General features: G+C 36.2%; 1 protein-coding gene across 4 annotated transcripts in view; it reads left to right on the forward strand.

The window, feature by feature from the left end:
* SEMA6A (semaphorin 6A) overlaps nucleotides 1-18,967 on the forward strand; it is a 177,859-nt gene that overhangs the window by 137,719 nt on the left and 21,173 nt on the right. For 2 of the 4 annotated variants that reach the window (XM_020967352.2, XM_020967353.2), the window contains exons 16-19: nucleotides 1,657-1,715; nucleotides 4,979-4,999; nucleotides 5,135-5,185; nucleotides 10,350-10,514. In XM_020967352.2, coding sequence (XP_020823011.1) covers nucleotides 1,657-1,715; nucleotides 4,979-4,999; nucleotides 5,135-5,185; nucleotides 10,350-10,514 — 296 coding nt within the window. The remainder of the gene's footprint in view (nucleotides 1-1,656; nucleotides 1,716-4,978; nucleotides 5,000-5,134; nucleotides 5,186-10,349; nucleotides 10,515-18,967) is intronic. The other 2 variants (XM_020967355.2, XM_020967356.2) reach the window with 2 other exon arrangements.

Raw genomic sequence — 18,967 nt, forward strand, 5'->3', positions numbered from 1 at the left:
CCACATGTAATCAATCAATTCTTGGCAAGTCTATAGCAAGATGGCTAGGTTAGGAAACCCTTCCCCTCCTATGTTTTGTTTGGATTGTTACTTTTGCATTAGATGCTTTATTAACACTAGTTTGTAGCTTTTTTAAAAAACGTAATGAAACAATTGTGGTGAATTACTGGCAATAATGGACATGTTCATGAGGCATAATATTTTCTCGGGTAGGCCCCATAACATCAATGAACCTTTCTTATACCTGTCTTTTCTACGTTCCTAAGATCAGAAGGAAAGAAGCTGAGATATAACCATTGAGCGTTGGTTCCACACTTCGCCTTCTGGCCATTTTCATATTTCAGAATCTCTTTAATTCCCATCCTTAATCACCATTCCTCTAAACAAGTAGGTAGTTACTATATTATAGATGAGAGGTAGATAGAGACTAATAGATAGCAGACAGGTTACATATTTGGTTTAAAGAATCTGTACTGGGCTGTTGACAGACTTTAAAGTCAACCTGGTAGCTGGTTCTTATCAGAACTACTAACAAGGAGCAAAACTGATGTGATATTTTAGAAATTCATTTCCATTTACATGGATTCATGAATAGAAGGGGAAACAGTGGAAAGGTGTTGTCTAAGAAAAGTTAGGCAGCCTAAGAGGTGCTTGTTCTCTCCATATAGTAGTACTATAAGGTAATAAGGCTGATTTTTTTTAAACAAAGAAATCAGAAGTTATATATCCAAAAGAGTGTTATCCCCTTCAAAGCAGTCTTCTTGAGAAGTAAAACAATTATTCTAGTGATGCTGCCATTGCTGAAAACATTTTTGGTGCCTGCAGCACATTCTTTTGAATGGTAGCAAATCTTTATCCTTTAAAGGGACATTGGATTTTTGGAAATAGCCAAATGAGGTGAATAAGATGGTGATGAAACTGAATAATTCTATTTGGAGGGTTTTTTAAATTTTGTTTTGTTTTTAAATAATAACATAGAGTAGTTCTAGAACAATGGGCCTGGTTTTGTTGTAGGGCTCATACATTTTCTTTGAAGGCAATTTCAAAAGGGGAATTAACAGTCTCAGAAATGTTTTGAACAATAGCATCAATATGTGAAGACTTCCAAGAGGACTCCTTTGAAGGTCAAAGATCACGTAGACAAATAATAAAGTTAATAAACTAATTTTAAAAATTAATATGAAACTACTATTAAAATCAATCTCATTACTTAACTATATCTCATATACCTGAACTGGTTCCCAGTAATCTCAGAGAAATGGAGGACATTGGAATCCTTTCTATTTTCTTTGACTACCCTCTTAAGTTGCAACCAGAAGTAGAATACTGATATATATATTAAGATGTTTTCCCTCTATAGATTTATGTTATTCTGTACAAAGGTTCTATGTACAAATGAAGTAATTATCACTGAATAAAAATACAAATTATCTTCAAATATTTGCATAGAACTTATTTCCTTAGTTTTCACATTTTCATGGACTTCATATGGAACTGTTGAAGTAACTAGTAAGTCTTTGTACCTCCCTTTCCCAATTTACTAAATTTGCATTATTTCACTAATGAAATGTAAGGATGTTTTCTGAGTTATTACTCATACTATTGTGTTTCTTTCCTTCTTCCTTCCTTTCTTTCTTTCTGCCTTAAAAAAAAAAGGCTGGCATTTGAACAGGACATAGAACACGGCAATACAGATGGCCTGGGTGACTGCCAAAGTAAGTTAAGTTTTTACCAGTGTTTATCTTGGGTCAAAGACTCTTTACAGATGCCCAAAACATTATTCCCTGCATGCTGCTGATGTCGATAGCACCAAAAAGCACATTAGCAACAGAAATCATTAAAATAACAAAATAGAAAAAGGGATGTGTTTGTTGGGGAGGAGGGCATACTATCCATGCTGGTAGAGGTTTCATAGCAATTATATTTGGGGACAAATTCAGCTCTACAATGCATTATTATTGGACATGAATTTGTGTCAGTATTTCCAGTATCAAACTAAAAGTTTTGTTATTTTTGTAATGTGCTGTCATATTCTACATCTCAGCCAAGTTTAGTCAAAAGACTGGTTAATATTTGTTCTAGAAATTTTTAGCTAAGCTAGTTTAATCATTTTTGAGTTAGAAAGCTCAGAAATGAGAAGTTGGAATGTTCTTGTGTTATGAGTTAGTTCTGCTCTACTTGACTACATTTGCTAAAAATTGTTATTAAAAGTAATAATTTTACAAGGTGGGACCATGTCACTTGGTATTTGAGGCAGAGGTTCTAAGGGATAAGGGAAAATGAATTTCAGAAATAACCAACTAAGTACTTAGTAGCTGAAAATGTCAAATATCACTTTTTGGAAGATGTTAACCCACAAACCTGTGCTGACCTCTGAAGAAACACATATACAGACTTTATTTCAAAGAATTTTTAAAGTAACTTTGTAGTCACAATTTTATAAGTAACCCATGTCCTAAGGGAGAAAGTGACCTGCTGAGACCTGCTGCCATCTCTTAGACTCAATGCAAAATAACTTTAGACCAAAATGATATAGGATAATGAAATGAATATGCACTACTAAAAAATATTTTTGGTTTATTTTTTATTTATATGTAATAAATTAAATGCAAAAAATAAGGAGTTAAGTACCCTTAATTAAGAGAGAAAATTCAAAATTACCTTTAATTAAGAAATTAATTTTCACATTAACCTATAGGTACTTGGTCACGTGACTTTGTTTTGTATTTGTGATGTCATTAACGACATGTCTACATGTTACTTTTGCTGAGTCCTGGAATTTCAGAGTTAAGGCTACCCTTTCATTATGATCTCACCTCTTTCAGAAATCAGTCTGATACCCAGTTATACTAGGATCATTTACAAGAAACTTTTTCTAAAAATTTCCTAGCTTACGTGGGTTCACATCAGAACTGGAATACTAAAACCAACATTAGTAACAAATTCACATTTCCTGTGCCTACAGATAAAGAATTTCAGGCATCAAGAAATGAATGAAGGCAGTTCTGTTAGTATAGCATATATGCACATGTGAATGAGAAATATTTGTGTGCATGTGTGCCTACACTGTGTTGGTTATGCATATCAGGACGTGCTCAAAGGCATGAGATAAACAGGCACTTAATAAGCTTTGCTTCTTCTTCCCATTGCCCGTCAGTCCCATTTTCATGGGTTGTTGTTTCTGTAGGTAAACTTTAAATGTGTTTGGCTTGAGGCATATTTTTTTCTGTTTTCTTAACCTTGCAATATGGGAAGCAGTGGGGATGGGGGTGGAATGTAAGGGAGCATAATGGAAATCTGAGTACTGAAGTGGTTGTTGGAAGCTGGGTGGTATGTTCAGGAAAAATCCAAAGTTAATCCTGAACTCTCACAATCAGGTATGCTCTCGGTGTCTGTTCATCCCACACAGTCTTCACATCTCTGCCTTTTGGCAGAGGCATTGACTTCAAAGCAAGCAATCAGAGGAGTATTGGAGCCCAGACAAGAATTGAACACAATATAAATAGTTTTGCATTACAGACAGAGAAATGAAAGAGTATTTAGTTTGTGTTGATGATCACATGCTACCCCAGTGAGTGTATGTGTTAATTCACTTGAGGCAGTGTGGCTGGCAGATAGAGTATGGAACTTGGAGAATCAGGTTCAAATCCCACCTTGGTCTATTACTAGCTCTGTGAACAAGAGTAACCTTTTAGATCCTGAGTTTATTCATATGTGAGGTAAGGATGACCACATTCTCGCTACTTTCCCCATAGATTTATTGTAAGGAAAGTACTTTGCAACCTCATAGTGCTACGTCAATCAACAAGCATTTATTAACTGCTGGCCTCTGACCTCCAAGTGCTTGTGTTCTATTGGGGAAAATAACATATAGACTCAAAAACTGCAAAGCAAATACAAGGTTCACTCTAGGTTGCAGCAAGGCAGCCAGGGGGTGGCCAGGGGTGATAAAGAAAGGTCCCATGGAAGACAAAACATTTGGACTGAGCTTTGAAGGAAACGAGGGATTCCAAGACTGGGAAAAGGAGGATTCTAGATATGTGGAATGCATACATATAGAATAGTTAGGCATCTGATTTGTCTGGACTGTATGCAGGTCTTTGCATATCAAAAGGAAGAGAGAGATATAATAATGTTATTGGTATTATTGATAATAATTCATCAATGTGGTCTTATTATGTGCTAGGAACAAAACATGAAAACAACACTGTCACTGTGTATTATAGCAAACATCTATGAAGGCTTTTAAAGTTCAAAGGGGCAGCCAGGTGGTAGAGTAAATAGAGCAACTGCCCTGGAGTCAAGAGGACCTGAGTTCAAATCCAGCCTCAGACACTTGACACTTACTAGTTGTGTTACCCTGGGCAAGTCATTTAACCCCAATTGCCTCACAAATAAATAAATAAATGAAGTTTTCAAAGCATTGCACCTATTATCTCATTTGATCCCCACAAAAAACCCTATGAGGTAGGGGGTAGGGGCTATTATTAGCCTCATTTTACAGACTGAGAAATTGAGGCTGAGACTGGTTCAGTGTCCAGATTCACACAGCTAAATAGCGATCAAGGCAGGATCTGAGCTCAAGTCATCCTGATTCCAAGACCAGCTCTCTACCCATTGTGCCACCTCCCTAGAAGTCAGCTTATTTGTAACCTGTAAGCCATGCTAAAGAATAAAATAATAATAGCAGTGATAATAATTCTCTACTCAAGTTCTCTTCTAATGCCCCATTGTAGCACTGGGGTGATTCTGGGTCTTCAGTGGTAAGGTCAGTGTAACACAGCCTTTTATACATCCTGAAAAGCTGGGATGACTTTGAATTTTGGCCTGTTTATCATCAAGTCATGTCATGCTCTCTGTTTTCTAAGAACCAGCATAGCTAGATTCAGAGGAAGGATTTGCTGTCTTTCCACACAAAGATTCTGGAAGTGAATATATCATGCATTAAGTAACTTTCTTCTTCTTCTTTGTCTTTCAGATTCCTTTGTGGCACTGAATGGTAAGAAAATATTACTCACGTGCTTTAATAGCTGAAAAAATATATTTGGGGGAATTTTTTCATTAATCTGAGTGTTTTTAAGCCTGGGATATCCTTTTTAATCGATTATTTTATCCTGGTTTATTTCTTTCATAGACATTTCAACTCCTCCACCAGATCATGAAATGTCTTACCACACAGTGCATGGTCAGTTTATGAATATTTCTAAAGCTTCTCCCCTAAGTCATTCATCATTGTAGTAGCTGATAGCTTTCATTCTTTAACATCGGAGACTGCATAATTTATTATTTGGGGGCCCAATTCACTAAACTTATCAATACATCTTCGTAGTGGTTCAAAATTTCTTGGTGAGGCAATTGGTGCCAGAAGTTGAGTCCTAAATATTTTAATTCATATAACATAAATATCTAAAATGTAGGATGGCCTAATTCCAACTTTAACATGTTCTTGAGGGAGAAATTGTTTGTGTGTATAGGTATATTTATGGGGAAAGAGTAGCATTTGTAACCATCAGATCCCTGCTACACTGATCAGACATTGTACCAGACTAAGAAATTCTGACTCTTGGCATCTCCATGCTGCAGAGGAAGGCCATGATGCCTAGGTGATCAGCCCAATATTGGTCAAGACTTTCCAACATCATCCATCAGAATAAGTATGATTATCTCTAACTGTAGGATTTATTTGTAAATCCTTTACTTAAATAGGGTTTTTTTTTAATGTGAGGAAATAATGGCAACAATGGAGTTGATATGTGGATAACTCAAAAATCTCATTACTAAAGGCCCTGCTGTGTTTTGTAAAATGTATGCATAATGATAAGAGAACCATATAGGGTAAAATCATTGTTTATAGAGATTGAATATATTGAGCTCTTTATTTGAAAAACAGGAAATACCACTCACCATTTCTAAAGACACTCCCCAAATACTTTATTATAAAGTATAACTATACATGAGGCATGGCTCATCAACATGATAGTAGAAAACATATGCATGACATTAAATTTAGACTTTATTATACTGGAAACTGAATGATTCAATAGTATATTCAGAGCTTTTATTTCTTTTTAAGCTCTGATTTAAATATTATACCTCCTCAAACCACAGTTAGTTATAGTTAAAGGTGTAATATTACTTACTGATAATGAAAACTAAGGGGGAAATCACTAAATACTATGCTTTTCCTTACTTGAGGACCAACAAAATTATAATTTGCTGCATGAATTTAAGATACAAAGAGGGCTTACATTTAGACAGAGGAGCTGTCTAAATACAATCACCAAATATCATCCTCTATGAAAGCCCTCAAGATTTATCTCTCATTTGTACTAAAATGGGTATATGTAACCTACAGTGCTCTGTTTACTCTGGTTTGGCTCATTGAAATCATAACATTGCCCACCAAAGGGGTGAGGAGTAATGTACTATAGAAAGAAAGGCAGTTCATAATAAACCATCCAGTAGAAATGGGCATGTGTATTCAAAAGAGACTCTTTTAACTCCTATCATTTGTGGAGACAGGGATAATCAGTTTCTCTAATGGGATAATCTTTATCAGATGGAATGGAGAAATATGGGCCAAACGTAAAAGTCCCAAACTCCCCTGAATTTAGCAATCAGACATACTGAGACAAATTGTAACATGGAGTCACCAGGTAATTTCTCCTGCAGGGAGAAATTGAAGTGTGGGATCTTGACCCCTCTATGATCCATGACTGCTGATCTCATCCTTTCTCCCTGCAAACTCTTCTCCATTATCACATGATTAAATTATAGATAAGCCATCAGAAAGAGGACATTTACTAACTATAAACAGGTGCTCACATGGACAAAACAGAGGCCTTTCTAACATATTGCTTATTTCGTAAATGAATGCAAGAGATTTGCCTGTTTTGAAGCTAATACATCCAGATTGGTTCCAACCACCACAATATTGTGAGAATGCACAGGACTCAAAACAAGGATTAATGTTTGCTGTCTTCAGAGTTCCTATCTGTCAAGAGCATGAATCAAAAAAAAGGGGGGGGCAAATTGCATGATGATTTAAGCTGTGAACTTTTCCCATCTGCAGTGAAAGTACAGTGCTGAGCTCAGATCCATGGATAGTTAGGCCTCCATGGAACTGTAATACTAAGCTATGGAGAGAATGTTTCTAGATCCAACTAAAACTATTCTAACCCCCCCTATTGCGCAAAACCATTGTTCAACTTTAGCTACATGAGCAAAAGTACTATTTTAGTGAATTGGGCCTTGATTATTTCCCCTCTTCTCTTACCCTGTGTTGATTTAGACTCTCAGTGTCTAATTAGATTGAAGTAGTGATTAATAGAATAGAGTGTGAAGTCCTTAACTTCTAGAATCTTAAATGATTTGTGGATATAGAGAAACAATAAAGTGCATATTGAGCAGTCCATTTTGCCTTAAAAAAAGTATCATTGTGACATTATGAGAATAATTGAGTACAGTTTCTACTTACAGAAATATGACCTTTCTCATTCGACTGCAGAGCCCACTGATAGTAACAAAATTATAGTTTACAAATCCATCAGTATGCAGTCCTGTATCTACAAATGAGTGACTGTTTTTGTAGCATTATCTTGGTTCCAGAAGTCTTAGAGGGAATATATAACAAGTGATACAACCTCTTACCTCAGATCATATAAAGAGATAAAAGGTTTTCTTTAAATCTTTTGTTTTATCTTAGAGAAGAGATGACTGATTTTTTTTTCAAGATACGTGCTCAATGGTGCTCTTTCCACCTGGCATTTTTGAAAATTTAATGAAAAGTCAAGGCATTACTTTTTCAGATTGATTAATTCACTATAAAAACAGGTTGTTTACATTGTCCTCAGAAACACAAGTTTAAAAAATGACTGCCTTTATGTCTTCTGCTGAGTAAATCAGAAGAAGTATGATTTCTCTAAATTTGCATAGAGGAAATCTTGTCAGAGTGTGTACTAGACTAACACTTTAGTGATGGAGAGTCTCAGCTGATCTCTCACATTTGTGCAAAACCCTCTCCTACCTTACTACCATCTGGTCCACATTAATTTCTTCTTGTAGCCATAGCTTTCCATTACCAATGAGCTCTCCATGTATTTGCAGCATATGGTCCAGGAAATCTTTCTACAGAAAATGTGTCCCTCAGGCATATATTTCCCCAAGATGACCATATTTAGAAACATTCTCCCTAAACTGTACTTATGATATTACCATAAAATCACCCCTTGAACACTGTTAAATGAAAGGTATACAAAATGCATATCAGTGTGGTTTAGAGAAATCCCTGCTACTTGGTGGTATGCTCCACAATTCCCAGCCCCTCACAAAACTATTGTTAATTGTTTTCTCATGTTGGAGGCTGAGTTCTATATTAAGCTAGACCACATATTTCAGTACAGCAATCACAAACCCAAGAGTGCTGTAATGGAGACTGTGTTTCAGATCTCAGGACAAATGAGAGGGAATGAGAGAAAACTCAATTTCCATTTCCTAGACTTTTTTTTTCCCCACCCCTTTACTTATTAGAACTTGAAAATAAATGCAGGGGTGACAAAATGGAGAAATTCAGCAACTGAGTTTTTCTGTCCACAAGTACAAGTTCTGGGTTTTTAATGAGCATGTTTTGGTAGTTAAATCTGAATCAGACTTTTGCAAGAAAGTGCATGTTTAAAGTTGGGGGAGCAATAACAAACTTGGATCAGAAGCCACTTTGCTGAAATGTTACCCATACCTTCAGCAATGTGCTGTGGTTGCTGCGGAAATTTTTTGGTAGTGGATAAAACTCCTTGCCTTCTTTTTCTTTTGAAGCAAAATAACTCAACTCCTAAAAAAAAGCATTGCTTATGATTTATATTATTCAGTTCTATTGGTAGAACCCAATTTCCTATCAGAGCGGATAAAGAATAACACAGGCTCTTTGTCTCTCCATCTGAAATACAGAATGCTTTATTCACCACATTTAGGATTATGACAATCCGAGGCTGGAGCCAGAGTGGAGCTAATTGTGGATCTCTCCCACTTCCTTACAGAATGCGCCAGTTAAGCATTCACAATAATTGTACTTACGTGTTTTTACACATTGTCCAAAGGGCTGCTACATATTAATTTACTAAAGCCAAGGACACTGCTTAAAAGCCACAGAATGGCAACATCTCATTTCTACCAAAGGTCGGGTATAGCAGAGTTTCTTTGAATCAAAATCTCAGCTTAATAGAAGCAACTGCTTTTTCACTGACTCAAATTAGCATTCTAACCTTGCCAGGTGATTATTGAAGGATTTACACACTTACACACAGGAGGTTGCTAACAATCCTTTAGTGCTTTGGCCATAACTCCCATTCATGTCAGGCTTCTTTTTGAAATCATCCTCCTCCTGCTACCTCTCACAAAAATATTTTCCTTTCTAACCTGAGCCCTTTGGGTGAGTCTGAAGCCTCAGTTATAACCGCAGTATCAGTCATTAACCAAATTTCATTTGTTATTAGCATATGAAAGACTATACCTACCTTTCCGTACAATAGAGTCCATGAGATAACTACACACCAAATATATTGTCTTAACAGCTTATTATTGTAACAGGTTGTGACAACTATTTTTTTAAAGCTTTAGAATCATAGAAAAAAATGTCTTTATGCTGGGTGGGACTTAGATGCCTTTAAAAAAATTAGACCCTTTTAGAGTGCATTATTTCATCTTGTAATACGGAAGACCCATTTGAGCACAGTTGGTGCTATGGAACATAAATCTATAGCTAGGTTCAGATCCTGCTCTTCCCATTTACTGCCTGATGTTGGGCAAATCTGTTCACCTCTAGGTCTCTGTTTCCTCATCTGTAAAATGAAAGGTTATTTTTTCCATGTTGAAATTCACTTGAGCCTTACAAAGACTTTGTGAGGTAGGTTCTATTATTATCCCCATTGTCTGATGAGGAAACTGAGGCTGAAAGGGGTTAAGTGACTTGCCTAGGGTCACACAGCTAATTAGTATCTGAGGTAGGACTGGAATACAGGTCTTCACAACTCCCAAGTTCCCAGCTCTAGCCACTGTGCCATCTAAATGAAGACATGAGGACTCAGAATACCCAAGCTATTGGTTTTTGGAACATAGACAGACCCTTCACTACTGAGAAAAAAAGTAAAATGACAGAATAGTTCTCTCTTAGCAAAGATTCCTTGGGAGTATATGCTTATATTTTCCCTCTAGAATAAAGACAGGACCCACCAGGTCTCCCAGTGGTCCTTAGTCAACTTCTTGGCAGCTTATGTGTGTCAGCTTTGGGCTGTCAGAAAAAGGGATGAATGGCTTACAGGTGATGTTTTTCCTAACTGTATCTGTGATGAAAACAGGGCACTCCAGTTCCCTCTTCCCCAGCACGACCACTTCAGATACGACGGGTCAAGAGGGTTATGAGTCTGGGGGACACATGCAGGATTGGAAGGATCTGCTTGACTCATCTGACAGCACAGATCCCTTTGGGGCAGTCTCATCCCATAATCACCAAGACAAGAAGGGTAAGGCCTTGGAAATAACTCTTCCTGTGGGGAAAGGGGTGGGGGGGGAAGACTTTGTAACTGCTTCCAGCTAAATCTTGGTAATACTGCGCAAATCTCCACTGCACGCTTATTAAAAGCTTATGAAAAAGTCAGAAACAAAATACTCCATTTTAGGCCTTAAGCAAAATATCCACTAAATAAGGAAGCCACACAAAACAAATAATACAAGTATATTCTCATTATTATTGGAAGAGGAAGGAATTAGCACCTTTGAAATTATAGTTTTCTTAGTTAAATAGAGGGAAGCTTAGCCTTAAGCAAAAGCTGACTGACGCTAATCCTCTTCCCTCTCATCTCAGTTTCCTTCAGTGATGTTTTCACCTCCTTTTACCTTTCTGACTTAAGGCAAAGCAGTGAAGGCTAGTTGAATTAACCTAAAACACAGGTAAATTCATCAAATCACTGACAAATGGCAGGAATGAGCCTCCTGGGTATGAAGACTATGTAAACAAAAACTCCCAGAGGTCCAGTCTTAGTAGTAAAAAGTGAAGACACATAAAACCAAAATACAGCACCAGAAAGAGTAACAAAAGATTAAAATAGCTTTTATCTAACAAAAGCTTTTTCCAGCCTTTTGCTCTGTAAATGTGCTAATCACTAAAGAAAAAAATCTAACTTTTGTACACTATCGCTGTTTGACGCAAAGCACAGAGAAACTGTCCAAATATTCTGGTTCCAAATACATAGTTTAATAGTGTTTGCACAGAGCCATAGCCTCATATGCACTGTAATTGTCCTTAAAAATGAAGATTTAAATACAATTTAATTGAGCAGAAATATTATTTGTTAAAACTGGAAAGGAAGCCAAAGTAAATGAAGAGTTTGTACTTTGAACTGTCCAAAATTTTCCTTTCCTTTCTTTGGTCAACTAGGGACAGGAAATGTAATCTTTTTTCACCATTTGTTGAGCCTCATTAACACATGCTACTTTAGTCACAGCTGCAACCAAAGAAGCCTTTACTTGTCCAGAAAAGAGTCTTGCAAATCAGAAGCTGAAAAGGCTAGTTATTTTGCTTAGCCTTTCCACTCCATTCAGAATTGTTTACTCCTGTCTGCTTTCAAGAATTCGGTCCAGTTCAGTGTAGGAGCTGACACCTTGATCCTTGGAAGACTACCACTTACCATTTTAATGTTTTTGTCCTAAATTTCCCTTTCCTTTATTTCTTCCTATTTGCTCCAATCCTCTTGTATCAAGTCAATAGTATTAATCTTCTTCAGAATGTATAGGAGTATCTTGTGTACTTCTACTGCCTAGTTATTGCTTAGCCAAGCAATACAGTTTAAATCCTTTTAGTCTTTCCTTGAGAGTGTCATCCCTTAACCTTCTGCAATGTTCTTTAGCCTTCATCATTTTTGGCAGTATTCCCTGTCCCCCAAATGTAAGCAGAATTGTTAGTCTGATCTCATCAGTTTCATTATGTTGGAGGGGCACTTAATGTCCTTAACCTCCCTAGAATATATCATGCTAATTTGTGATAGGGTAAGGATCCAGTCACAGAAGGTTACGGGTTACATGCATTAGCTGTGATTTGTTTTGTGTGGTTCCACGCCACAGAATTGTTTGCCACATCTGTGTTCTCAATGGACAAAAGGCAACTTCTTCAAAACAACTTGTATACACATAGAGGCTTCCTGAAATGCAAGAAAAAATATTAACAAAGTGTTTAAGTTCTCAATCTCAATTTTCACTTCAATTCACTAACTAATGGGGTCGGTAGCTTGCTCTGAATGGTTTTCTCCCCAGGGAGTGGAGGTTATCAGAGTCTTACTAACAGTTGACAGTTAAAAAATTTTGCATTGTTCATTCTTTGGGGTCTAATTATGAATATTGACAAAGCTGGAAGCAGTCTACATATTGTCAGACAATGGTGGCAGAGGTGATTGCGTGGGTCTCTTCCATTACCACTATTCATGTGCTATTAACTCCTTGCCTTGCCCAATCAAATGTGGCTTTTCCAGCACCATTGATGAAGTCCTTTGGAGGGGCAATGCCAATGAGTTGCTATGCAAAATTCGAAAAGAATTTAGCTTAATGTTTTTTTTTCATCATGATTTTATTTCTCTTTCTCCCCACCTCCCAACCCTGTAGATTTCTTTTCTTTAAGCATCCACGAATTTCTTTTAAACCTCGATTTCATTTTGCAAAGTGCTCTGTGATGTGATTTAGTAGTTGGGTTATTCTTTTGGATATGTTTTCTTTCTTTTCTTGTTCACATGTATGTCTCTCAAATTGAAGTGATTCTTAATCCATTTGCTTCTTTATTTTCTCTGATCCTGGTGCCTTAGTGATGTCACATCCATTTGTGTTCAGCATCTAATTCGGTACAAGTGTCTTTTTGGTCATCTGTGGGCCACTGAAAAGGGATGTTCTTTCAATGGGTTAATTCACGGAAATGTGACATTTGTGTGCCCACAGCTTTGGTAGCTAAATATACTCTGGAATTGTTTCTAAGTTACCTCTCTTTTCTTCACTAAGCAGAAAATGATATATTGGATGGCCAAGCCAGGAGGAGTCAGGTGTCTGATTCCCTTTTTTCTTTTGACTGACTACAAAGATCAGTTAATAAACACATGCCCTTAGCTAAATACTGCCAATTGCAGAGAGCTATCCTTAGTAAGGCTGCATTTCCAGAGTATGTTTGCTTTTGTTTTTGTTTCTTTTTCTTGCTGTATTTTAGTATTGATTTAATTCTATGTGTTCCTCACCTTTGTCAAAACACCCGTCACTGTTCCTCGCCTTGCACAACTAAACTTTCCCTTCTGCTGCCATTGTAATTAGTCTCCCCCTTTCAAAATAATAAAGACTAGCCCTCTGCCCCTCTATGGAATGTTCCAAGGCTTTACCCTCTGCACTGTAAGTAACATAACAGTCCTGTATGCATGTATAGTCATACTAACAAAGCCCAAGAACAGATATAGAAAACTACTCAAATGGGTTGCTACAGAAAATGAAGTCCTTTTCCTTGTCAGTAACTAACTGACCTTGCCCTTCCTTACCCTACCAGCCTTGTGTAATGTCTCTTGTCCTTAACTACTTTTTTAGAATTGTTTGATATCTTTTAAGTCCTAGATTCATGATTGGGAGTACAGTCAATGGCTCTGTTTTATCTGGTCTCTAGATGTCTGTAGCTTCTCCATCCTGTCTTTTAGTCACAGAGATGGTAAATTAGCTGCAGTGAAAACTTGCATTTTATCAATTCTACCCAGGTTTTAAAATTTTTATTTATCTTATAATAACTGAGATGGACTTCATCACATTTAAACATGAATGCCAAGGCCCATTTATTTTTAGATTATGATTTGTCTTTTGTCATCACTGAACAAAAAGAGGAGTAAGAAGTACTTTTCTTTTTCTTAAGTTATTCTGGCATCACCATAGCCCCTAATTGGTCCTTTATTTCCCACCAAATATAGACATATAGCGGTGTTATAAGACTGGTTTCAAAGAAAGCAGGTGTGCCTTCTTCATGACTTCATCAGAATTGGTGTCACCTTATGGGGCACACAGAAAAAGTGAGAATCATAGCAGTTTATAATATAATCGATGATAACAAGAGTGAATTGAATATATCCCCCCCAAAAAAGTTCTTATCCAAATTTTATGTAACATTATCATGAATTGTAGAAATGTCACTTAAATATTAATATTCAGAAACATTCTACTCATGAAGTATTTCTACTCTATCGGAAATTTTAGGATAGTGTGCATATCATATGTGCATATCACAGGAAGCTCCTGAAATAAGACATTATTTTACTTGGAAGGAGGTAATATCAATATAGTTTAAGATATACCCATTGTGCTCAAAGAAAAGATATAAAGCAGAATAAGATTATTGGTTAAGTGAGCAATTTAAATCAAACTAACATGTCAATAAACTTTAAACAATGTACTATTTGTTTAGTTTTTTCCAGTTTGAGTGACTACACACTAGTAGGAGTCATAAAAGGCTATAAAAGGGAGGGTGAAGGATTTTCTACATTTCACAGGAAGTCATAACTAAATTCTATTTTGCTCCAAATTTGATAAAAAGAATTCTTCGTAGTCAATAATTACCTTCTTTTTCCGTGAAAACTTTACTGTGGCTTTAGAATAGCAAAAAACTGCAGTCTGATCTATCATTGCCTGGTTACTTAGTGTTTTTAAAAATGAGGTTTAGTCAAAACCATACCTTTCTATTTTGTAGACATGGCAAGAACAAGTGATCCATGTTCTTTTTGGCTCCTCTAATACCTGTTGTTATTCTGCAGAACTGTGTGACTGGGGATGGATGATTTAGTCTGGTAGAAATTAGTACTACTTTAGAGCAGTATTTCGCAAATTAACCAAGCCAAGAAATATTTGGGGATTCAAAATATGCTTATGGAAAGCATAAATGTTGACCAGCATTTAGTGGAGTACCTGGCTCTCAGTAGGTGCTTAATAAATGTTGATTGATCTGGAAGCTTGGGGGAGCGGTGGTATGCAGTACCACTGAGATAACTTTTGCAGCAGAATAGAAGAAATTTTGCCCATTTTATACTGAAAATCCTGCAGTAAGCATTTCAAATTCATAGATAATTTTACATTTAATATTTGAGATCAAAATAATGTTACTCACATCAACATTTTCTCATAGCACTCCTCTTCATTTGACCTAAAATAGCAGTGCTCCATGGCAGATAGTTTGGTGAATACTTTTAATTAGATTAGTTGAGGTGGCCACTAGTTGTTCCAATTCTACTCGAGTTTTTTTCTATTTCAATACCAAGTTTTCGATATGCCAGCAGTCTCTTTAAGAAGTGTGTTTCTCAGGACGCATAAAAACTTTTTTGAAAATATGTGACTAGCCATGGGTGTCTTAACTACAATTTGGTAGATGGGAATAGGCATGGAGGAAGTCGTGCCTCCAGGCAAAATGGTGAAATACATAGTTGGCCTTCGGTTCCCTCATTCAGTGCCCAGAATCTAGGAAGAACTTAACAAATGTTTGTGGACTGAATGAAACCCTCTCACTACGTAGGTAAGTACCTATGCCTCATGCTGCCCAGGGCTTCCCATTGAACTAAGTAGCAATCCAAGCAAAGCCATTTCCATTCTGCTCTTTCCATTAAAACTTACCAGTCCTACTTGCTCAGGGGCTTTCTACTAAGAAGAGAATGTATAAGGAGCTAAGATGTTAATAAATGATAAGAGCCTTAATGTATTATCTCACCCAGAAAGATTAGATTCTGCAAAGGCAGATTTCAAATTCAAGTTCTCTAACTCAGTCTGATGCTTTGCTTTTTGTACCGCTGATTCTAGTAAGTAGACTAGGCAATCTCCAAACTCCCTTTCTGTGCTAAATATGGATTTTTCCAGAGAGGGGGTATTTATGATCAGGGAAAGGAATGGATTAGATATACAGCATGGTTGGTCAGAGGCAAGGAATTAGAACAAGAGAAATGGAAATAGTTTTGATTTTTCTACATATCCTTATGTCTGTGAATTAGCATATTTCTAATTTTCAATAGTTTCTTGGCTGATGTTATAATTTTTTAAACACTCACAAACACACATAAAATAAGGATAGAATAGGAGGGCTAGAAATGTTGATTAAGGTGAGATTAAATGATGTAGTAGTACCCAGTTGATTCAGGGGAGGATCTAGAGTCAGGATAGACCAAAGTTTAAACCCTCCCTCTGTGTGACCATGGCCATCACTTATCTCAGTCTCAGCCTCCTCGATCTATAAACCAAGGATAATACGGTTCAGCAGTCTCTACCTCACTGAGTTGTTGGGAAGATTCAGTGAGATAATGTATATAAAGCACTTTGTAAGCCTTGAAGTGCTTGATAAATGTCAGCTTTTTATTTTTATATATGATTGAATCATCAGAAGAAACTTGATTTTAAAATAATAGAGCTAACATTTACATAGAGCTTTAAAGTACCTTCTGTATGATCTCATTTCATTCTCACAACAAAGCCCTGTAAGGTACAGTGCTATTATAATCCCTATAAAAACAAACTACGATTATCACTTGTGAATGATAAAATAAACTAACACCTTTGATTTTGTCCATTGGCACTCCACTAATTTGTAAATCATGCATAAGATTGTCTCACAGAGATGTAATATTCTTAATAACCACTTAGAGCTTATTTAATCTCCAAAGGTTTAGAGTAAGTCTAAATATATATCTGTGGTAAACTTAGAGGCAAATTCTTACCACTTCTGTGAATAAATAAGAGAAACTACTCAGTCAAGAGAGTTCATACCAGGATTTAAGAAAAAAGTCTAAAATTCTACAGGTAAGTAGAACTTACATTTAGTTACAAAGAAGAGTATATCACTCAATTATGTGCCTTGAATGTGATAAAGAGTAAATAGTTACCTTTTTTTTCTTATTTGATAATCCAAAGCAGAATTAAAATGCTTCTTTAGGAAGATGTAAAAATAGAAATGCTTCAAATTATAGAATGATTAAACCTATTATTTTACTTCTGAATAATCTCAACTTTATTAGTGTTAGTTTAGCCAAACTTTATTTTTCTCTCTAAATTGTGTGTGCGTGTGTGTGTGTATGTGCACGTGTGTGTAGAAATGTAAGATACACAAATCTAGAAACTTCTCTGTTCCAAAGGTTCATACAGACTATTTGTGACTGACCTGTGATAAAGCCTTCCAAACTTGTGTTGGTCTGATCAACCACAGTCAGATACACTGTACATTGACCCTGATATAGTGATGTCCAGTTTTAAGCTATTAAAGTTTGAAGTTAATTAATTCAAAGCTCTAATGGCTTAAAACTGTACAAAGATTTTTGGGACACCCTGTGTAAAAATAACAACAACCTACAATCAGTGCCATTTTTCTAAAAAAAAAAAACACAATTCTATAGCCAAGCTAGGGATATTATCCAAGTTAAGCCTCTGGCAGACTATAGCTCTAACTTGGGCTTCTCTGTCATTCAAGTTAAAACTAGGTACAGTGAATGCACCAGACAGATGTCTTTTTATTTTGTAAAGGTTTAAGCCTTCCTAGAGCAGCATCCCCACCCCAGGTAAAATCAATAATAAGCTTGAGATTGGCCAGAAAAAAGAAGAAAGAGGTTTTGGAATGAAAGGAGATTACATAGGAAAAGATAATATCATCATTCACTTTTATATTATTAATGTGCCCTTGTCAAAGAAAAATAAAAAGGGATCTCTAATTCAAGTTCATGGCTTTTCTTGGAAGAAATGAGAGAATGCTGTACCAGGGCATGTACTGGGACTTTTAAATGAATTACTTAGTAGTTTTAATGTATACATTTGTGTTGGTAGGGAGGGGAAAAATGAAAAGACTCATGTGGGTGACTCTAATTGTTCTTTCAGTCATGCAAGCATGGTCATAGATTTGGTCTAATTAATTCTGTATTCTCCTGACAACTTGCTGAATTTATCTAAGGTCTTGATGAGATTATCATGGAAAGGCTAGGAAAAAAAAGTTAAATGTCAGCTATGTTGAAAGCTAATTTCTTCTCTCTGCCTGTCTGTGTCTGCACACAAATATTTGGATCATACACCATAGACAGCACATCACTTTTTTGTCTCCCATTAAAACTTTTACTCTAAAAAGAAAAGAGTTCTTAAAAATTATTATTATGTACTCAGTTTTTAAATAATTAAAATTTCTAATTCAAAATTATGTCCTTGGGGTATAAAAGAACCATTCAAGTTTGAGATATGTTCTAGGCTATTATAATTTTAAACCACCTTTTCAATTCATACCTATTCTCCTTGACTTACGCACATTTCTCTGTCTCCCTCTCTCTTTTCTCTCTTTTCCTCCTCTCTTTCCCACTATCTTTTGCTCTTCTTCCCCATCTCTTTTTTGGGGCAGGGGAGGGGGAGGAGGGCTAGGCCATGGGGCTAAGCTACTTGCCCAGGATCACACAGCTAGTAAGTGTTATGTGCCTGAAGCCAGATAGAAGTCAGGTCCTCCAGGACTGGTGCTCTATCCACTGCGCCACCTAGCTGTCCCTCTTCCCCATCTTTTACGCAAGACACCCTTGATGCCTGAATTAGTTTTGACAACTTAACATTTTTTAAGACCTATACATTGAGTATTAGACTTAGGTCTTACTAATGGAACATCTAGAATATTTAATAATTTGTACTTCAGTACAACTTCACCCTCTTCTGTTTGATTTTAGCCAAAACTTTAAAAAAAATATTTAAGGAATTATTTTGTGTTGATTAGTTACCAATATTGATGAGAATATAATCTAAAGTCTACATATCATGATTCTTAATTAGATACTAGTTTGAGAGCTTAAAACTACTGGTTAGCTTGGTATTCTACAAACATTAATGGCTGTCTATAACATGTAAAGATGAGATGAATTATCAAATATGGGGAAAGAATGAGTGAGTCGTGAGAGAATTTTTTGAGGTTAGCATCTCT

Source organism: Phascolarctos cinereus, unplaced genomic scaffold (assembly GCF_003287225.1).
Source record: "Phascolarctos cinereus isolate Bilbo 61053 unplaced genomic scaffold, phaCin_HiC Scaffold_4;HRSCAF=312, whole genome shotgun sequence".
Taxonomy (NCBI): Eukaryota; Metazoa; Chordata; class Mammalia; order Diprotodontia; family Phascolarctidae; genus Phascolarctos; species Phascolarctos cinereus.